This window comes from Podarcis liolepis, assembly GCF_965112155.1.
Source record: "Podarcis liolepis genome assembly, chromosome: 5".
Classification (NCBI taxonomy): domain Eukaryota; kingdom Metazoa; phylum Chordata; class Lepidosauria; order Squamata; family Lacertidae; genus Podarcis; species Podarcis liolepis.
Window position 1 is genome coordinate 79,941,565 of NC_139556.1, and position 22,806 is coordinate 79,964,370.

The following is a 22,806-nucleotide window of genomic DNA, read 5'->3' on the forward strand; positions in this document are numbered from 1 at the left end:
TGGAAAGAAAAGTCCATGCTGAATTATGCAGAGTGATTTTTGATGTTCAGAACAAAAGAAGAGAATAGTTGTGCAGTCAGAAAGACATGCATGGTCTGAAGTTTTAAAGGAATGGTCTCTTTTGAAAACATAAGGAAAATAAAATAAAAGCAGAATGTGCTTTGTCACTGATAAAATCTGTGAGATGGGGTATGTTTTAAGATAGTGGGGTAGTGATCCAAGGTCATGGGGGGGAGAGGGCTAGCAGGGTCAAACACCCTTTATTATTTCTTCACAGAGTCCCTGCAGAATCTGTGTCTCGAGAGTCTCAGAGCTGCCCAATCAGCATGAAAGGGGAGCTTTTTGACTACTCTGCTCGCCAAAGCTTACATTTAAGAACACTGAAAACACAAGCTGCTTCAGTTTCAAGAGAACAGTGTGCAAGGTTTGTCATGCACAATGGGACTTCACAGAAAACACAACAAAAGAAGATACTGGGTTCTGCAAATCACTTCCCCGTGTATGTGCACAGAAAATAGGAGATTTAACTGAAAGGCAGGCAACTCGTGGAGCTCTGCAGTGCTTGTTGCAATGCGTCCCTAATTATTAATATTGTATAAGATTTTTTGCATCATCTCAGAAGGGCTGTGACCTAATGAAGGGACCCTGCACTTCTGAGTTTGCCACTCCCCTACTGGCCTTATAGCATGCTAGCAAGGACTGCCTTCTCCCACATCAGAAAAGGGAAAACTGGAGTCCTCAAGATGCTGCTGTACCATAGCTGCCATAATCAATGGTCATTGGCCGTGTGGCTGATGGGAGTTGTAGTCCAAATATTTGGCAGGTAACAGGCTGGGCTGTACACTCAAGGTCACTGCTGAGGTGAGAGCTAGGTATGTCCCATTAGATGGCCATCTCTCATGGATGCTTTAGCTGTGATTTGTGCATTGCATGGGGTTGGACTAGATGACCCTTGGATCCCTTTCAACTCTTACATTTCTATGACTTGATGACTCCATAATACTATCTCCAGAAGTGTACGCATCCACAAACATGTGCAATATGGATGAAACCCACCTTTAGTCATAATCAGAGAAGGGTGATATAAACAAAGTAAATTATTTCAATGGGTCTTCTCTGATTATGGCTTTTTTGGGTGTCTGTATCGGTTGTGCAAAGGAGAAAAGGATGAGCTGGCTTATCCTCTGGGATTATTCTAAAATCATTGTGTGAAGCAGTAACTCACTACGCTTATATAATAATAATAATAATAATAATAATAATAATAATAATAATTTATTATTTATACCCCACCCATCTGGCTGGGTCTCCCCAGCCATCCTGGGCGGCTTCAAACAAATATTAAAATACAATGGTCTGTTAAACATTAAAAGCTTCCCTAAACAGGGCTGCCTTCAGATGTCTTCTAAAAGTCTGGTAGTTGTTGTTCTCTTTGATATCTGGTGGGAGCGCGTTCCACAGGGCGGGCACCACCACCAAGAAGGCCCTCTGCCTGGTTCCCTGTAACCTCACATCTCACAGTGAGGGAACTACCAGAAGGCCCTTGGTGCTGGACCTCAGTGTCCGGGCAGAACGATGGGGATGGAGACGCTCCTTCAGGTATAAGGAAAGATAAGAAGATCTGTGCCATTCTGCTCAGAGCACCAGGTTGATTGTGAGCACATTATAAATCCCAACACACATAGCTGGTATTATTGACAAGTGCACTCCTTTTCACAATGGCCACATAGATTTTACAAGTAGGCTTCAGCAGAAAAGACACTCTGTTTAAACACGGACTAGTCAGATTCGAGCAGTCAGGATGGAATTTTCTAAATTCTGGGCACTGGTATTTAATTTGTCATTGTAGAGGTCCTAGAAGCTTACTTTACGCTGTCCGTGCTCAGCTTCCTCTCTGTAGTCAGCTTGCAACTACACAGAAACCAACCCCAGTTAATAATTGTACAATCATGGCTTCCATTACCAGACTTGGGTCAGTTCTATGTACACATTATGCAGAATGGCTTGGGGAAACTCTGGACTGTACCACTTGAGGCTATAGATAGGCAGTCTTACTTTCTGCATGCTCCCTCCCACTACAATGAATCTTTATCTTAGGCCAACACTTAAACTTGTTCTATGATGTGCTAGCTTGCTACATGGAATAAGCTTATTCTTTTTTTGCCCTGGACTCACTTCCAGAAATGGCGCAGCCCTTGCAATTTGAAGTGGTGTCTTCCAGAATCCTACCACCCCAGTCTTCCATTATTTCTATGATGCCTGGAATGTTAATTTCATAGAATCATAAAATTGTAGAGTTGGAAGGGACCGGAAGGGTCATCTAGCCCAACCCCCTGAAATGCAGGAATCCTTTTGTCCAAAGTGGGACTCGTACCCAGGTTCATGTACTCAGTGCTATAGCACATGCTCTGCATGTAAAAGATTCCAGGTTTAATGCCAAGCATCTTCGAGATAGGACTAAAGGAGAGACCCTTTTCTGAAACCCTGGAGATCTGCTGGATAGACTGAGCTCTATGAACCCATAGCATGGCTCTATGTAAGGCAGATTCCTATAGTCTGCTTTAACACAAAGTGAAGGTTAGCACAACTATTTGGGAAGGTCTACAGCTCAGCGGCAGAACACTTGCTTGGCATGCAGAAGGTCTCAGGTTCAATTCTGGCATCTCCAGGTATGGCTGGGAAAGACCCCTGCCTGGCACCACTGAAAGACACTGCCAGTTCGTGTAGACACTACTGAGGTAGATGACTGGCTGGTCTAAGACAGCTTCCTATGTTCCTCAGATATCATCACCATCACCCAGTAAGTTTCCGAGCACAATTCAACGTGTTGGTGCTGACCTTTAAAGCCCTAAACGGCCTCGGTCCTGTATACCTGAAGGAGCGTCTCCACCCCCATCGTCCAACCCCATCATCCAGGATACTGAGGTCCATTGCCGAGGGCCTTCTGGCAGCTCCCTCACTGAGAGAAGAGAGGTTACAGGGAACCAGGCAGAGGGCCTTCTCGGTAGTGGCGCCTGCCTTGTGGAATGCCCTCCCAGCAGACGTCAAGGAAATAAACAACCATTTTACTTTTAAAAAACAACTGAAGGCGGCCCTGTTTAGGGAAGTTTTTAATGTCTGACACTGTATTGTTTTTAATATTCAGTTGGAAGCCGCCCAGAGTGGCTGGGGAAACCCAGCCAGATGGGCGGGGTATAAATAATAAATCATCATCATCATCAATTTATTAATCACCTCCTACACAATCAACTCAAGCCAATATACAGCAAAAACAGAAAAAGACCAAAACACTTTAAAAAAAAGATTTTGAAGAAAACAAGAACAATACAAAACAGACATTCATGGCAGGGACAAAAACACCTTATTTCTAGAAAACACACAGAGGGTGCTTGACACTGCTCAACACAAATGTTCTAAAACAGAATGGGCCTTTTCTGCGGTGGCTCCCCATTTGCGAATGTGCTTTCTCCGCAGGGAGGCTTGCTAGGCAAAAACATTCCCCTTCAAGCACATCTTGGGTTGATTAAATGATCTATGGCCTTGTAAATGTGTTGGGGGAGTTGTTAGTTATGTTACATATTTTGTGTTTTTCATTTTGTGTTTTAAACCGCCCTGCGATCTTTGGATGAAGGATGGTATATGAATTTAATACGTAACAGCAACAGGAACAGCCAGAATGAAAGCTCTGCTCTGAGTTACTGTGGAGCAGGCTTCTGAGAACTTTGGAACTTGCAGAAGAAGCTTTCTTGCAGACCACAGCAACCTACTGGGTATATAAAGGATAAGGTGGACTCTCAGGTAACCCGGTGCTAAACTGTATAGTACCCAAACTGTGTTAGTACCAACATCTTGAACTTGGCTGGGTAGTAGATTGGCGGATCACTTCTGCATCTGAACCTGCAGCTCCAGGTGAGTGTTCTGTCACCAAGAAGCATCAGTTGAAATTAATTGTAGGAGTTTTCGTTGCTATGGAAGTTAACTAGGTAAGCCAGACAAAATTGTATGCAGCGAAAGAAGCAGCTTTTCCCTATCAAATGGGCATGCTCCCAAAACAGAGAAGACCCATTTAAATTAATGCACATGTTAATCGTGGCCATGCATTTCAATTGGTCTACTCTGGGTATAATATTAGATCCAATGCTCTATCGGGAAACAGGAAGGGGGCGAGCTTAATATCGCATAGATTTGATTTTCTTTTCTTTTCATGTTTCTACTACGTGGAATCTGCTGCTCCTCATATAGTTCTCTTTCAGTTCTCCTGTGTGTGCCCTAAAGGTTCCTATGGGATTGGTGCAGAATCAGTAAGTATAAATAGTACTGTGCGGCTTGAGCAGATTGTGCTAAATCAGGGCATCCGATGCCATTTTCACAAATGATGCACCAACCAACTGAAGATCGGTATTTGAATTTTCTGCATCTGCAATGCAAATGAAAATGCAAACCTTACACCGGCTAGGATGCACATCCAACTTCTAAAACCCCCAACCCCTGCTAACTTTGTCCCCCTGGGACCTTCACAATCCCACCCACGCTACACAAATAAGATGCAAGAGTCTCGGCTAGAGCCACTGCTTCACTCCCAGGGGGCCTGAAGGCTGTGACTGTATACACAATACTGTTAACTCTGCATCCAGTGCTCTATCACTTCTAGTTTGGAAAGTGGTCTACACTCGTTAGCCACAAGCCACAGCTCTCCCATCATATCTTATGCAATACTGCATGTTGATGCCTTTCCCCCCCACCCCAAAAACCCCAGCTTCGATCCAAACTGAGAAAAAGAATGACCTTGCTGCTTTTTAAGCTGATCATGTGCACCTAGCTTGTCGGTATTTTGCGGAAGAGATTCAGGTGCATACGTTAGGTTTGCACGATCGAAGTGGATTATAAAGGGCGCTCAGTCACCCTAATGCGATAAAGCCGCTCAAAACAAAACAAAACCTTTTTGCTGTCTGGAAAGTGTCAGTGAAATATAGAATTGTAGAGTCGGGACCCTGTGGATCATCTAGTCCAACCCCCCCCCCTACAATGCAGGAATATGCAGCAGTCCCATACAGGGATTGAACTTGCAACCGTGGCATTATCAGCACCGTGCTCAAACTGAGCTATCCAGGCTGGTCATAGAATCAGAGTTGGGAGGGACCTCAGGGTCATCTAGTCCAACCCCCTGCAATGCAGGGATCTCAGCTAAAGCATCCATGACAGATGGCCATCCAAGCTCTGCTTAAAAACCTTCAAGGAAGAAGTGTCTACCACCTCTTGTGGGAGTCTGTTCCACTGATGAACAGCTCTGTCAGAAAGTTTTTCCTGATGTTAAATTGGAACCTCCGTTCTTGTAACTTAAATCCATTGATTCAGGTCCATTGTTTTGTCATTGATTTCAAGTCCTACCCTCCAGAGCGAGATGCAAGATGCATTGGGAAGTAGGGGATGAATGGGAAGATGTGTAAACACCCCACAAGCAAATCAGGATGAAGGCATGCTCATTGTCGAATAACCACTTTGTAAACAAATTAGGATAAATGCTAATAGTCCAGCCACTGTGTAGGCCTTGTGGAAGCAAATTAGGATAAATGCTGAATAAACAAGTCGGCCGGAAAAGCCCTCAAAGTAATATTTTTACAAAGCATATGAACATACCCAGGATTACCAGCACACACGAAACGAATCTCCCATTAAAACAGCAGCAATAACCACCCTGTACCTAGAAAACTAGCGCATAAATGATTTGCTGCTAACTTTCCAGGTGCAGGGACGTGCGCATATGAAGAACTGAGTCATGCAGCCACACCCTGCCAGCGGCAGCCAGGAATGGTCGAGTCATCTGCCATTTGGCTCAAGGAGCATCTTGGCTCAGACGCAGCATTTGTGCCACAAATAAAGCCACACCAATGACCGAGAAGGTCTGGAACTAAAGGCCAGGAAGCAGCGGGCGTCTGGCGACTGAAGCGCGCCGAGAATTTTAAGTAACCTCGCAGCGAAGTGCTGCAAAGTCTGCGGGCTCTTCACCTTAACCTTGCGGGCTCCCCGTTCCCAGCGCGCGCCACGCAAATCCCACGCCGGCCCAGGCGCGACCCTCCCCGCGGCGAGCCCTCCACGCGTGCCGCACTGGCGGCGCAACTCCGAGGCTGTTTTTCTCGCCTCTCTCCGTTTCACCCATGAAATCCGGAAGATACCAAGGCGAGGTTTTTTCCTAGGGGGTCCCGAGGGCGGCTTTTCCGCCGCTTTCCCCGCTTTTGCACCCCCCACTGTACCGGCCGGATTTGCCAGTTCCTAGCAGCTTGCAAAAAGGAGAAAAAAGTTTGGCTTCCCTTTTTTCCCTCCTACTTGAAAAAACCCCGCGCGGAAGGGTGGAATTTTTTTCCCTCCAAATTAAAACACGCACACATTTTTTTTTTTTTTTAAATGCAAGCCCTCCTTCCTCCGTGTGCATTCTTGCAGGCTCCACAAAGTACGCCCAGCCGCTTCCTGGTCGGGGTTTTTTGCAGCGTGGAGGAGGGGCAGTTGCAGGCAGCAGCGGAAACCAGACATTACAGATAAGAGTGTGCAGCGCACAGCCGTCGGCAACTGTCTCTCTCCCTTTCTCGCGCGCGCGCTCGCTCGCTCTCCTCTGCTTCCCCCCCTTTGCACTGCAGTTGCATGAGGATTGGGGCGACGAGAATGCCACTGTGACGGAGGCGTGTGACAAGTCCCCATCTTTTTTTTTTCCTTTCCCCCCTTTTCTTTTTTTCTTTTTTCTTTTGGGTGTTTTTCCCCCTCCCAATTTCTTGGTCATCCTCTCTCGCGAATCCCCCACAATGCCTTGGTCGATCTGTCTACAATCTGATGGTTGCCTCTGGAAGGAAATGTGAGAGGTAAGAAGAGCGTGTTTTAATTTTATGTTTTTTAACCCCGCGCCTTTTTCTTCTCCTCTTTCATCATCGCCATCTGGCTTCCGACGATCGCGTTGTCGCCGTCGTGACATGTCGCCGATCCTTCAGGTTCTGGCAGATCGGGGCTAGAGGTGGTGGTAGTGGGGTTTTTTTTTAAATTTTATTTAAACACCACGCTTTCCAAACAACACACCCGGTGGTGGCTAAAAGAAGGAGAGGAGGGAGGAAATGAGATGTTAAGAAGTGCAGGGATATTGTTTTACCCCCCCCCCCCCCATAGACACTTCAAGGCTTTCCGATCGCGCCTCAGAAAAGAGATTTTATTTATTTTTTATTTAAAAAGGAAGGGAGCAGGGGCTGCAGTTCTGCTCCGAGCAGCCGCTTCCTGCCCGTGCGTGCGCGCCTGTATCGCTCTGCAGGGTCGCGCAGTTTTGCAGTCTTTTACGCACGTAACCAGACACATACACACGGAGAGGGAGAGAGAGAGACAGGCGCGCGCGCGCGCGCGCGCACGGAAGCTTGGAGACACCGGCTTGAGCAGGTGCATGGAAAGGTCTCCCTCCCCAATCACTCCCTGACCTTTCTTCCAAGCTTAAATTACCCCCCTGAACTTGGCTGTGTGCTGCAATGCCCTCTTATTATAGACCGGGCACCGGCTCTCTCTCTCTCCTCCACGGGACTTTGACAACCCTCCCATTTCACAGCCCCAGCGACCTACCGCAAGCCATCATTGCCACAAGGTCCAGCAGGGTTTGAGGCTGGTTTCCTTGCAAGGTGTTTCCTCCCCATCCTGATTTTCGGGAAGGGGTAGTAGACTCACTCGCCCGCCTGTTCAGTCTCACTTTCCTTTTTGAAAAGTGGGCCAAATGCGTCTGCCGGAGAGGTTAATTTCTCGCCTTCCTGCACATAAATGGTGGGTGCCATCTCTGGCTGGGCTTCCTTTTATGGAAGGCGCTGTCATTTGGGATCTCAGGGCTTTTGCACAAGTTGGTAGGGCAGGAAACCCCCCTCCCCAAAGGGTGGGGAAGTTTTGTTTTGTATTTATAAAATAAACAACACAAATTTTCCCAGTGCTCAACTGTACGTGGCACATAGTAACTGAAGTTTGATATATGCAAGTTTGCCTTTATAAGGAATGAAATAGCATTTTAAAACCCATCCTATTGATTATATTTTAAATCCAGAAGTGTCTGTGAGAGAGACAGAGAGATCAGATTGTGTGTCCTTTAATGGGCAGGAATTTGTTAATAGCACTGCATCATGAGAAAACATTATGATTCAGGTTTCTCTAGGGGGATGTTAACTGTGGTGCAGTGTACAGTCTTGTCTCCAAAGTAGTTAACTGGCACAGGTAGGCAGAAAGAGCCAGTTCACTCCCTGGTAGATACAGAGCTTCTTAAATGCTAAAAGTGAATTGTTGGCAGACACGGGTTATTCCTAAAGTGATCAAAACTCTTAAGGGAATTTTTTTTTTTTTTTTTTTAGAGAGAGAATCTGTGTGGGTTTATCTATAGCTGTGCCATCTTAATTATAATTAATTAACTTTGTATACCTCCCTTCATCCAAAGGTCAGAGGGCAGTTCACAAGATAAATAATACATACGCATCTTGAGAATATATACATTATATATAATGTAATACTGAGTCTATATATTCTATATTAGGAGAACATTAGTTTGCAGGTTTTTAGGCCTCTTCATCGGGCTTTCTGTATTCAACTTGTGTGGTTATATATCCTTACTTTACAAATGTTTACGTGTTTTGAGGAATCATTATCAGTGTTTTAGATAGAGCTTGACTGTTCAGTTAGCAATATGATTCGAAGTCTCCAAGATACTCCTATTTCCTCTGGTGCTTGGCTGCGTATTGCAATTTCTTTTAAGCAGTACATCGCCAAAGGAGAGCTAGCTGTCAGTTCACAAGGATTTTCACAACAGCTGAAAACCTTTTGATGTGGACGAAAAGTCATGTGGTCAATCATCTGAACATGTCCTAAAGACGGAAAGTGAAAACAGCCAGTATAATCGGTTAATTGTTGCAGTAGGGAAGATACGAATTCAGAGTTAGACGCATGTTGGGGGGAGGGAATGGTGTTGCTTAAGGAATTTTCAGTGGCCTGTAAAGGAGACTGAGCAATCCTGTTGCAAAATCTTACAACTGCCCCACCATGACTAAAGAGAACTTCAAGGAGTCTCAGCCGAGCTCATACACCTGGGCACCAGTGTCTGGAAATTACTTTGGGAACTAAAGTTACAACTGCTCACATAGGGTGTTTTGGAATGAACACAGTGTCTTTGCGGGTGGATCTGATTTTGGAGGCATTTTGTTCCTTACGTTTATTTAGGCCTCGGTCCTATACCTTACTTACCCGGGAGTAAGTGCCATTGAACTCGGTGGGGCTTGCCTGTGAGTAGACATTTTAATTGGAGTAATTCATCTACTCCAACTACAATAAACACATACCAAGGCTGTAGATCTAGACTGCCTTTTCCAGGAATAAGCCTTATTGGTTTACTTTTGAGTAGACACCTATCCGGCTGTGCTGTGAGATTTCATAAATAGCGGAATAGTTAATGGTGCTGCAGAAATTGGTAGCGCTCCTTCATTTGCTAAGCATTTATGGCAAAAGGACTGATCTGGCTACCTAAGTATCTGATAGAGACTTGCAGGTGTGCTGTTTCAAGGAAATGTGGCAAAATGTGTATGGAATGATCATAAAATTTTGATATAGGTCAAAGGTGGGAGAGAAAAAGTAGGGTGGAGGGAGAGGGGGAAAGTGATAAAAGGACCGTGCTCATTAATTATAGGTAGAAGATAAGCTGTGTGCTCTTCCTTTATTGTATCCGCATAAGAGGGTGCTTTTGTTGAAAAGCAGATTAAATTCTAGCCCTCTTCAAAAGCAGTGATAACAACTCAATATTGGCCTAATTTAGATATCTGGAGTGCTTTGTGGGCTTCTCTGATCCTTCCTTCCTTCCTTCTCCTCTGCCACCCCTAGCTTCTCATTTGGTTCCCTTCATCCCTTTTTTTGGTTAGCGATAAGGAGTTATAGTTTGCTGTAACATCTGACCCAGATTAACTATAGCAGGGGTGTGGAACCTGTGGCCTTCCCAATCTTGTGGGATGCCCAGCTCCCACCAGCTCCCACCAGCCTCAAACAGCATGGCCAGCTGTTAGGGATGAATTGAATCGAAGCCCAGCAACATTTGGAGGGCCCTCATCCCTGAACGGTGGCTCCTGGTCCTAGTTGACTTTCAAATCAGAATTTGAAACCAGGTTCCTGATCCTTGTTTTGAGGTGGTCATGGGGAACAAGACAGATCAGGCACACAGCAAGACAGATCAGGCACACAGGGTACCAGATCATAGCCTTTCTGAAGACATCTGTAGGCAGCCCTGTTTAGGGAGGCTTTTAATGTTTGACGGACTATTGTATTTTAATATTTTGTTGGAAGCTGCCCAGAGTGGCTGTGGAAACCCAGCCAGATGGGTGAGGTATAAATTATTATTATTATTATTATTATTATTATTATTATTATTATTATTATTATTATTATTAAAAATATTATTATTATTTCCCACTGCTGTGCGGTGCATTGCATTTCAATTTAAATAACAGCAATTCTGAAAATTCACATCTATACCTATAAATCTGCACATGCAAATTTCATGTAACATTTGCCCTGTTTTTGTGCAGATCACACACACTCCACCTTGCAATGCACAAACGATCCATGGCAGAAAAGAAATTTAAACTTGCACCTCCCACATACAGATTCAGAACTTACATCTCTGCACCACTATCAAATCTCTGAGATAAAAGTATCTATTTGCCTGCTGGTTCACGTTTACTGCATCTTTGAGAGGTCTCTGTTGGACCAATGTGAGGCCCTAAGATTTTTTCGGCAGGTACCGGTGCGGGGGGAAATGTAGAAGACAATTGGAAAATCACAGTCACCTTTTAGAGAACGTATAAAACCAGGTTATCCTATAAATGTTCCAGGCACCCTAATTGGATTCCATTATTATTTAGAATTACTGTTTCTTCAGAGCACCTCTTTACGTATTCACTGCTAAACAGTTCCTTCTTGAGTGATTAACGCCAGAGTACCGTGCAATGGAGTGTTTCTGCACCAAATCATTTTGATAAGGTTGAGAAGATCCTTGAAAATCCATTTCTTAAACAGGGTGTTGGAAGAAGAGATCAGTCATTTATTGTGTAAACCTAAAAGGGGCATTTAGCTGGCCTTTTACTTCTCATGCTGCAGATCATTATGCAACGTGGAACATCACCACTGGCTTGAGTTCCTGAAGTGCTGGATAGATAGAGGCTCTGGGCTTTGTTTGTTGCGCAGGTTGCGAATTGCGTTTGCATGAGGGATGGAGCGATGCGATCCCTAAGTTTACAGGGCAATATAGAAGTTCAATAAATAATAAATAATAATAATGAGCAGTTTAGCATTATAGCAGTATATTTGAAAAGTATTTCTTGGCTTCTATGAGGCACAGAGTTTAAGGCTAGGATCCTTAGAGCTGTGTCAAGAAAGTACAGAAGTTTGAACATACCCACTGGAATTTTTTAATGCCATCTCCCTTTGAACAGCAGACTCGGCTGACTCCATAAGGCCATATCGCAAACAGGTTTTAAAAAGCATCTTTATGCTTCAAAAGCCATTTCCCATGTGGTGGCTGTTTGAGGAGCTCAAGATGCTCACAGGCCCCTTTGGGTTGCAGAACTAGGTTGTGTAATCCTTCATATCTTGGCACTTTATAGCTGTGTTTGAAACTCATATATATATATATATATATATATATATATATATATATATATATATATGATGGGACGCGGGTGGCGCTGTGGGTAAAACCACAGTGCCTAGGACTTACCGATCGTATGGTCGGCGGTTCGAATCCCCGCGGCGGGGTGAGCTCCCGTCTTTTGGTCCCAGCTCCTGCCCACCTAGCAGTTCGAAAGCACCCTTAAAAGTGCAAGTAGATAAAGAGGGACCGCTTTATAGCGGGAAGGTAAACGGCGTTCCGTGTGCTGCGCTGGTGCAGGCTCGCCAGAGCAGCGATGTCACACTGGCCACGTGACCCGGAAGTGTCTGCGGATGGTGCCGGCTCCCGGCCTCTAGAGTGAGATGAGCGCACAACCCTAGAGTCTGTCAAGACTGGCCCGTACAGGCAGGGGTACCTTTACCTTTATATCTATATCTATATCTATATCTATATCTATATCTATATCTATATCTATATCTATATCTATATCTATATCTATATCTATATCTATATCTATATCTATATATATTTGCCAAATGGCATCTGAAACCTGGATTATGGTTGCCACAACAGAATGTCTAGGTGCTTTTTGCAGTTGGAATTTTTTATTATTATTATTATTATTATTATTATTATTATTAATAATTTCATTTCTGTTCCACTTTATATTTTAAAGAAAAAATCTCCACATGGTTTACAACACATTAAAACATCAAATAAAACAACCCAGAATAAAACAAATTCAAGCTTCAAGGAAAACATTTCAGACCCTTCTCTAAGTGACATTTTGCTTTCTCCATATTTATCTACCTACTTCATTTATATAGCTACCCCATAGAAGAGGTACTCTAGGAAGATGGTGTGGTGCAGTGGTTAGAGTGTTGGGCTAGGATCTGGGAGATTGGGGTTCAAATCCCCACTCAGTCAGGAAGTTAACTGGGTAACCTTGGGCCAGTCACAGCCTCTTAACAGAGTTGTCATGGGGATTAACTGAGGAGGGGTATGTGTGTGTGTGAACCATGTCCGCCTTAGAGGAAAAGTTGGGAAATAAATGCAGTAAATAAGCTCTTCTGCTTACCTGCTTAAGAAACTTGGAGGGGCCAGCCAGGTGGAGATGTCAGTCGCCAACCTGGCATCCAGAGATCTCCATGTGATCATAATTAGACCCGCGCTAGTAGCAAAACGCGCCTGGCTCCTGGCTAATTTCTAACACTGACTTCAAGGTGGCACACATGGTACTTCCTCCCCCACTATCCAAGCCCTGTGAAGTGGGTTGTTTGAAATACTTTTCTTCCCACTCTTTGTCCCCAAGGAGATCAGCCCATCATAACCTAAAATCAGTAATAATAATAATAATAATAATAATAATAATAATAATAATAGAAAAATGAGCAAGCATTGAGTGACAACCAAGGTTAGGTTGAGAGAGAGCGTGCACAATTGGCTCAAGGTCACCCAGTGAAGTTCATGGCAGAGTAGCAATTTAAGCCCTAGTCTTGCACTCTAGTTTGGTCTTCCCCAACTTAGTCTCCTCCAGATGTTTTGGACTGAAACTCTTATCAGCCCCAGCCAGCATGGCTCATAGTCAAGGGTGATAGGAATTGATTTCCAGGAACATGGCGGGGGGAGGGCACTAGGTTGAGAGACGCTGCTCTAGATTCTGCATGCATTTAGCTATATGGATTACAGGTGTGTTGGTTCCCTGTTCTATTGCTTTTGAACATGGGGGGAGGGAGATATATGTCGGTGGCGCTGTTTCTTTGTTTTATCATTTATTGTGTAATCCGTCCTAAAAATATGCATATCAAGGGACACTTTGGTTTTATAAAAGAAAATAAAAATAAGTTTTGCCAATCAGGTTTGCAAATGCTTACACGAACGTCACAGCTACATTTTCACACTGTGAAATAGGCTTGTGCATTTGTTTAGACCGGGTGTGAAACCTCGGCTTTTAGAGAATCCCACCTGCTGCGTGCTGCAATCTGTTTTGCAGCTATCCTAGGTTTGAAGTATCATTTCTCATATCGTGTTATCCAGTGGGCTCTGTGACCCTTTATTTATTCATTGCGCTTGCAGGTTGCCTCATCATAACAAAAGTTTCCAGGGCATTCTTGCAACACAACATGTGGCCAAAAAAGTATGCTTTCAGCATGCTAGGTTTGTGAAGTTTCTCATGTGCTGAAACCCTTTGGGCAGCTCTTCCTTCCACAGTAATGTGGATGTCTCAACCCGCTTCCAAGGGTTAGACGTTAGACACTGTGTACAGGTGAAACTCGGAAAATTAGAATATCGTGGAAAAGTTTATTTATTTCACTAATTCAACTTAAAAGGTGAAACTAATATATGAAACTAATATATTTAATGAAGCACAGTAGACCAATACCAGCTGATGACATGACTCCCCAAATCTCTTTTCTGATGAGAGCAGCTTTTGCATCTCATTTGGAAACCAAGGACCCAGAGTCTGGAGGAAGAATGGGGAGGCACACAATGCCAGATGCTTGAAGTCCAGTGTGAAGTTTCCTCAGTCTGTGTTGATTTGGGGAGCCATGTCATCAGCTGCTGTTGGTCCACTGTTCTCCATTAAGTCCAGGGTCAACACAGCCATCTACCAGGAGATTTTGGAGCACTTCATTCTTCCCTCCGCAGACGAGCTTTATGGGGATGCTGTCTTCATTTTCTAGCAGGACTCTGGCACCTGCCCACACTGCCAAAAGTACCAAAACCTGTGCCCATGAGATTACTGTGCTTGACTGGCCAGCAAACTTGCATGACCTGAACCCCATAGAGAATCTATGAGGCATTGCCAAGAGACAGAGGAGAGACATGAGACTGAGCAATGCAGAAGAGCTGAAGGCTGCTATTGAAGCTTCCTGGTCTTCCATAACACCTCAGCAGTGCCACAGGCTGATAGCATCCATGCCACGCCACATTGAGACAGTAATTGATGCAAAAGGGGCCCAAACCAAGTACTGAGTACATATGCATGCTTCTACTTCTCAGAGGTCCAATATTGCTCTATTTGCAGTCCTTGTTTTGCTGATTGCATTTAATATTCTAATTGTCTGAGATTGTTAATTTGGGGTTTTCATCAGCTGTACGCCATGATCATCACAATTATAACAAATAAAGGCTCGACATATCTCGCTTTGCATGTCATGAGTCTATCTCATATATTAGTTTCACCTTTTAAGTTGAATTACTGAAATAAATGAACTTTTCCACGATATTCTAATTTTCCGAGTTTCACCTGTATATAGCCGAGCTAAGTGACATTGCCTCTGTAGTATGGATGTACTCCCATCCTCTTCAGCGAGAAAGGGTTCATCAGCTCAGTCGGTAGAGCATAAGACTCTACATCTCAGGGTTGTGGGTTCAAGACACACGTTGGGCAAAAGATTATTGCATTGCAAGGGGTGGGATTAGATTAACCTTGTGGTCCGTTCCAACTCTGCAGTTCTGTGATTCTATGGCACAGTGTTAATTGGGCTTTTAGCGACATGGGTAGATCTTCATTTGATATGGCACAAATAAGGGGGGGAGGGGAAATCTCAGCCTCATTTTTGTGCACAAGAAAGGCTACCTGACTTAGTGAAATCCTATTATTATTATTATTGATGATAATACTAATTATTAGATTTTTAAAGAAATGAAATACTGCACAAGACCAGTTTCATATACAAACACATTCAAACACACACTTGTTCTTATCCAGCCTCCACCACCAGGTCCCAGGGAGGGTTGTAGCATTTTATAATGCTGTATTAAAAAGAGTTAAAGCAAATTATAGTCGCAGGAATCATGCTATTATATAAAATATTAGTCACCTATAATCCAAAAATAACATAATAGCGTATCTGCAATGAGAAGGATGTCCCATTGAGTTCATTGAGACTTAACTCCCATGTAAATTGCTTTTACGACTGCAGCCTTAGGTAGCATTCCTACAGCAAGGATCCCCGTTGGGATGAGTGGATTAGGATCCAGTGGATCTCCCGGCACAGCTGAGCTACATTGGCTTAACTCCTGCACCTTCAGCTCAGCTGGATATAGAATCAAAAAATTCCATCATATCTCCTTCCTCCCAGCTGAGCTTGGTGGATGTTGAGTGTAACTTTATGCTGGCTTAATTTGCACCGGCTTGCTCTAAGGCATCTTCTTTGTATAGGATTTCTCCCTCAATGACAGAGCGCCTTTTGAATTTTTTTTGCAAATTGGCTTTGGACAGTTTTGTTATTGATGTTTGTGGATGGGCATGGGAGAAGCAGCTCATAGGCTATGCACAGGAATGTGATCTGGTGGCCTGAGAAACTCAAAAGCAATGGCATCCCCTTATTTCTGGAACTGATTGTTTACTTCTAGTTATGGCCTGAATAACTGTACTGGGAGGGGATGGGAAAGCCCCATTAGGGGTGTGCAAATATTGCAGGACTGTCCAAATTACTAGGACCTCTGTTTTGCTTTTCAGTACGTGGACAGTTTGTGAAGCAGCATTAACTAATAACAGCATTACTGTGGCTACTATTTTGGGTTTCTGGGAGCAGACTTGATTTATGGATTGAAACTCAGTTTATATGGATTGAAATATGAGCTGCTCAGAAGGGATGCATTATTGCACAGAGCAGACTGTGGCTAAAAGGAGACTTACAAAGAAAAGCTGCATTGCTTTCTTCTCTGGTATATGGCGTTAGCCGCCATTACATCGGCTGCCTGTGTAAATAGACCTCTGGATTTCTGTTTTTTATATGCTCAGATGTAAAAGCTTCTGTTGTGAAATTTAATGGAGAGGTAGCAGAAAAATGTAGCAAATAACCCCTGTGATTAGGTAGACAGGCCTTAACGCCTCCTGATGACTAGAATAGCTAGTTCATTTCTCCACCACTATCATTCTCCTGAGAAGAAATAGAAGGTGAAAAAATGGAATAAAAATACATTTTAGGTTAAAAGTTGTTGCCACCATAAGTATTTGTTCTCCAGAGCTTATCTTATAGGTACTTTTCTCTTGTGTGTCAAAATCAAAATCTTACGGTATTTACATTAGATTAAAAATTATGTTTTCCAAAGATCATTATTACATGGGAGTCAGGTTTTGCTCTGCAAAATATCTTTGGTGATTTGTGCTGCTGGACATTGTCCCCTAAAACTGTGTCATATCATTTGCATACAATTGGTCACCGTTCAGCTGGTGCAGTCTAACTCGAATGATTCCTCATTTCCTTTCATCAATTCTGCCCTGCAGCTGAGATGCAGGAGATGACTTGCATATTCTCACCTTTACCCACTGAGTTAGAAACCTTATTTTTGTAACAATTAAATAATTTGGCAAACTCGGGCCATTTCATTGTGAGAGTCGCAATGAACTGGAATCTGTCTGTTCTTTTATTACCGTTAAGGACATTGGGACTTCGTTCCACTAGCAACCTGGAACAATATTTCTCCTTCATGTTCTGTGGAAGAGCAGAAACCAAGCAAATACCCTGTTCACTCTTCGGTTGTGTCTGGAAGTAGCACCAACCATGGTTTAATGTTCAGTAGTCCAAATCTTGGACTTGTGTACTCCTCCCTCCTTAATAAATAAGGCTTAATAAATAAAAACCCATGCTATAGCAGCAACAGTCACGTGGACAGAGAAATCAGTCCATTAAGGTCTCAAGTCTTTAAAAAACACGCCCACCTCATTTGTGTGATTCTACTGCCGCACTCACATGCACATGTCTAATAGTGCGGCCACAAAGTTTATAACCATCCAGAGTCAATAATGCCACAGTGCATGGCTGCTTTTCCTCTGTCGGCACATGACAGACTATTTCATAAACACAGGGGTTGTATTTGTCCCCTACTCTGGTGCAGCCATGGAGAAATCTGGGGCTTCTCCTTCCATTTTTGATGTGTCACTTGAACCCTCAACCAGGTTTAACTATGGTTAGTTGAAACAAACCAGCTCCGTAAACGATGGCTTGCCGTTTTCGTGCTTCAAGAAACTGCAGTTAAAGATTAGCCACAAGTTTGTGTGGGTTTGGGCAACACAGCAAGCTGCACTTAATACAAAATGGAAGTGAAAGTGTTTTAATGCCTCCTAGCAGCTGTTCTAGAGGAAGAGGAGGAGATGGGAGACTGCACAAGGCTCCCTGTAGTGCCCTCTCATTACATCTGAATGAGGCCATTACTTTTCAGGGGGGAGTATCACACAATTTCTTTTATGTTCCTCTGTTTGTGTGTATAAAGATGGTTTGCCCATCAGCATATCAATTCCCTGTTTCTCGTGCATATCTCTGTAGATGTTAAGGTGAGTGCTCAAAAATGGATGAATGCTGTTGTTCACACATGAATGCAGGCAATCCCAGACAAATTTTGCAAATGTCTGACATTTCAGAAACATGCTGGTAGATGCTGGCAGGCACCTAGATGTTGATTGTCAGCATTTGCTTTTCATGTCCCAAAAGTGAGACAATAGTTTCTCCCCAGGCACAGCATAATTCATCTGGGGGTGAGTCTTAATATTTGCACACAAATCCAATATTCGTCAAATTTTGGACACTCACTGTAAGATACATTATTCATTCAGAACCTACTTGGTTATGCTAGAGATAAATTGGTAATCGACAAATCCAAGTCCCTTTTTTGATTTTTGATTTTTTTAAAACTAAGGACCAGTTTACATTTTGCAATGTGGTCTCAAAGCAGCCTGAGAATGGATAGCTTTGTACTTTCCCAATGGGAGTCGTAGTCGTATGTTCATCATCTACCATGAACAATGGAATTTGCCACTATATCAGTACACAAACAGCAGTTCTCCATAGTAACCTGACCCTCTTGGGTAAAATATCACGGAGCCCTTTGAGAACGTGCAAATTGTCCCCAAACCATGGTTTGTAGTTTGTGGATTATGGTTTGTGTGTTATGTTGAAGTTTCTGAAGACTTTTACTGTCTATGTTATAGACATTTGCTACAATCTATTTATCTAGGCAAATTTCTTAATATTTTCATTTATTTTTGTTTCTTGTATTTTTAAAAATGTTTTGATTGACAGTGTATATATATCGCTTGCCTCAAAAAAGAGTCAATTCAGGTTTTAGAATATAACCATTCATTAATTTAGCGTCAGGTTAATTAAAGCAACCTATCTGTAGACTGCACTACTTTTAAAAAATAAGTGTGCTCTTTTATCTTACTGCAACACATTTTCTGTACTGCGTATAAAGACACTTTGTTTCTAGAATTTCAGACTTCCATGTGCCAGAAGTTAAATAGAGTCTTAAGTTTTGTTTGCTTAGCTCACTGAGAATAACAAAGTAATAAGTCACATGCCTTAGATCTGCCATAGATTTGACAAAGTAATATCAACATTTGGACGGTGTCCCTGTCGTTTTCCTGAAAGATAAATAAAATATTATTAAAAATGTACCCTAAGTGCCCTTGTTAATCCTCTGCTGAGTTGACCTCAAAAGAGTTTTGATGGGAGTGTAGCACATTGCTGAGCCTAAGTCTGTATGCACTTCTGCTGGCAATGATGGTCAACAGGTTTTTGTCTCTTGCAAATGTAATTCCCAACTCATCAGCACATTTGCTTAGAGAAATGGGTGTGGAACCTGCATCCCTCCAGATGTGGTTGGAGTCCCAGTGCCAATCAACCTCAGTCAGCATGCCCAATGGGTAGAGATGATGACAGTTGCAGTCCAGCATCTGGAGAACCACAGACTCACCACTCCCTGGCTAATCCCCATGTGATTTCAGGGGAAAGCCCTTTGTGATTCCACTGATTAACCTGTGCTTAATTTTCCTTTAGAAAATTACAGTTGTTTCATGTTGTGCCAAAAATGGAATAACACAACCAGATGTAAGCCTGAGCTCCTCAGAGAGGTCCTGGTGTTCCTCATTCATTGCTGATATTTAGATACTAACACTGATTGTCATGGAAGTTGTTCTTATTTTACAGTGTTCAATACGGATTGTGTTCGGCATAATTTGTTGCATTCCTTCTGTCTTCCTCCTTATCTAGAGCTAGGACCTTCCTGCACTTACCAATTTAGTTGCTGTTTCTTTTTCTTTCTTCCTTTTCTGAGGGAGGTGGGGATTTTTGGCATGCTGACACACGGTGCTGTCATTATTCACCTAGTATTCCGGAACAGTGTACCAGAAAAAGGCCTTTTCTTCTACTGCAAAAGATCCGCCTTTTGTGAAAGATCCAGAATGGATCCTCAACCTTTTCATTTGTGGAGAGGGTTGGGTGGGCGAGCATAGTTTGGGAAACATTTGTTTTCTGCCACTTACCTTTGAATGGTGTGAGCCTCCCAGTTTATGAGCTCAGTTTAGAGGAGAATTATGGCAGATGGAGAGGATGGTACTGAGGCAAAGTACTGCTAATGACAGCAATAATTAGCTGCAGGAAAAAAAATTCATCGCAATAACCATGTTATCCATAGTTCTTGCCGATATGCAGTTCCTCTTCTAATCTATACTCCCACAAGAGTAGAATTCTGGACTATTATGCTTCAATTTCATACACACATGTTCATAACTCTCTTTTTTTGTTGTAATTTTTATTAAATTTCTGTTTTACATTTTATAATATTCACTTAAAATATCAATGACTTCCCTTCCTCTCTTTCCATGGTTCATTTTGCACAACATAAATCCCTGCATATTTTATATAAACCAAACCATTCAATATTCTATTATAACATCCACCAAAACTTATTTACACTGTTGCATTTATCTTAATGCTGCCCATGTTTTCAGATATACACAATTTCTCTCCATATAATCAAGAAATATTTTCCAATCTTCCTTAAACCTATGTTTTTCATGTTCTCTTATTCTATATGTTAGGTCTGCAAGCTGCGCATTTTCCATCAGTTTAAGTTGCCATTCTTCTTTGGTTGGGGCCTCGCTCGTTTTCCATTTTTGGCTAACAAAACACGAGCTACAGTAGTGGCATACATAAATAGCCTTTTTTGACACCTGGCATACATAAATAGCCTTTTTTGACACCTGGAAATTTGCATCTGTGTTAATCCCCAACAAAAAGGACTCTTTTTAAAAAAGTACTTTAAAACACTTTTTTCAGCTCATTATAAATTATTTCCCAATACTCTCTTACCCTTTTACAGGTCCACCACATATGATAGAACATACCCTCAGTCTCATTACATCTCCAACACTTACCTGATTCAGACTTATAAATCTTAGCAAGTCTCATCGGAGTGAGAGACAATCTGTAAATCATTTTCAGGTAGTTCTCCTTCAAGGAATAACATGTTGTAAATTTCAGATCACTCTTCCAAAGTTTTTCCCAAAGATGAAAATCTATATCGTGTCCTATATCTATTGCCCAGTGTGTCAACATGTTCATAACTGGAGGAACCCAAAGATGTGTATGGAGCTTGACAACCACCACAGAACCTCTCTCAATTTGGGCGCAACCTGTCATTAGTGTTGAAAAGAAAACCCTGCGCTCTCTAATAGCAGCGACATGTGACCAAAGGTGCAGACAGTCAGCTTCAAATTCACTCTTAACTACGTCAGATCAAATCGCAACTATTCCACTATTAAAGGTGGAAAAGCAGTCCTGCTTGCTGAATCTCCATTGGAAGAAAGTTCACCAGGATGCCGCAAACTTTGGATATCACGCAATGCAGTGTAATTGCACTGAGTACCCTAGATTAGAAATCGCTTAAAACTAGGTACTTTTCAAGGGTTTGTCTTTTATTTTTCATAAGGAGAGAGAGGGAGAGGGAAAAGATTCAAATGACATTTGCTTATGTTTGTAAACACTTAATTTACAGTCACTCAAGCAATAGATGGAAGCAGGTAAAGGCAATTAAAAATTTCAAGGTTTGACTTTATACAGAGGGAGAACTTGGTAGAACCATTGTTATCTTCATTCAATAAATCTTGGCAAGGAGGAAAATAATATTGTAAGGGCATAATAACATAGGGCAGAAAGGGGGAGAGTTATTCCTTTTTTTGTTTACCTTGGCCTTGAGCTGCTCTGACTTGACAAGTTAATGTTTGCATAATCAATGCATCCCATAATTTTTATATCCACTTGTTCTGCAAGGACAGGACGGACTCTTCCCACTCACACTTACTGGGAATGTCAGTAGTGCGGCTGGTAGCAATCTGAAAAAAATAATATTCTGCGTGCATACGGAAGATTGTCCGAACTGTTTAATTCAGCAAATTGCTTTCTAGATGATCCTTCAGGATACGTCATGTAAAGATGAGATCCACTTACGTTATTGTCACATGCTGACAATATAACATTTTGCTTTCCTCTATCCTATCGTTTAAAAGTTGAATTTAATTACCAGTTGGAACGTCTGTCTGATGCAATGCCAGTAGTGATGTTAATGGAGATTATTTAATTATATAATAAAGGGAGGGGTTGCCTGAAGTGCGAAAATGCAGAAGGCCAAGGTTGAGTGCCAAGTGCTTATGGAAGGCATGCAGGGAGGAAATATTTGGGTAGGGAAAGTTTGTACAATGCTAGCTTGGAAGAGCGGCTCACGTGGTTTCATTGCTTCACGATAGGTTCCAGTGTTATGTTTGCACATGTCGCTAAAGAGAAGTCATAATTTCCTTTTTAGCCTGTAGAGAAGTGTCACTGCCAGGCTTGTAAACAGCTAGTGATCTGAGTACCTATGAGTTCATAAGAAGAGCTTGCTGAATCAGACCAGAGGACTCATCTGGTCCAGCATCCTGGTGGTCAACCAGATGCCTGTGGGAAGCAGGACTTGAGCACAGCAGGACCCTCTCATCCTGTGGTTTCTAGAAACTGGCATTCAGATAAATACCACCTCCAACAGTGAAGGTAGAACACAGCCATCAAGGCTATGTTCCTCTCCTCCATGAATTTGTCCATTTCTCTTTTAAAGCCATATTTAACGTGGGTGGCACAGAGCCTAGGGCTTGCTGATCAGAAGGTCGGTGGTTCGAATCCCCGCGATGGGATGAGCTTCCGTTGCTCAGTCCCTGCTCCTGCCCACCTAGCAGTTCGAAAGCATACCAGTGCAAGTAGATAAATAGGTACCACTCCGGCGGGAAGGTAAACAGCATTTCCGTGCACTGTTCTGGTTCGCCAGAAGCGGCTTAGTCATGCTGGTCACATGACCTGGAAGCTGTACGCCGGCTCCCTCAGCCAGTAAAGCGAGATGAG

At 42.8% G+C, this 22,806-nt stretch overlaps 1 protein-coding gene and 2 long non-coding RNA genes across 41 annotated transcripts in view; 1 reads left to right on the forward strand and 2 right to left on the reverse strand.

Annotated features, from left to right (window-relative positions):
• Nucleotides 1-5,877: 5,877 nt before the first annotated feature.
• Nucleotides 5,878-22,806, forward strand: part of MBNL1 (muscleblind like splicing regulator 1) — a 179,068-nt gene continuing 162,139 nt past the window's right edge. For 3 of the 39 annotated variants that reach the window (XM_083504343.1, XM_083504362.1, XM_083504375.1), the window contains exon 1: nucleotides 6,482-6,851. Coding sequence is in view for 12 of the 39 variants with exons in the window: in XM_083504330.1 (XP_083360456.1) it covers nucleotides 6,823-6,851 (29 nt within the window). In the remaining 27 variants the exon portion in view is untranslated. Of the gene's footprint in view, nucleotides 6,852-22,806 lie in introns of all 39 variants that reach the window. The other 36 variants (XM_083504378.1, XM_083504377.1, XM_083504365.1 and 33 more) reach the window with 25 other exon arrangements.
• On the reverse strand, nucleotides 6,856-10,175 carry LOC310707462. Its single transcript, XR_014526469.1, has 2 exons — nucleotides 7,588-10,175; nucleotides 6,856-7,072 (listed from the first exon to the last, which is right to left on the reverse strand). It is a non-coding gene; the product is annotated as an uncharacterized lncRNA (long non-coding RNA).
• LOC310707533 lies at nucleotides 18,619-22,521 on the reverse strand. Its single transcript, XR_014526551.1, has 2 exons — nucleotides 20,814-22,521; nucleotides 18,619-20,028 (listed from the first exon to the last, which is right to left on the reverse strand). It is a non-coding gene; the product is annotated as an uncharacterized lncRNA (long non-coding RNA).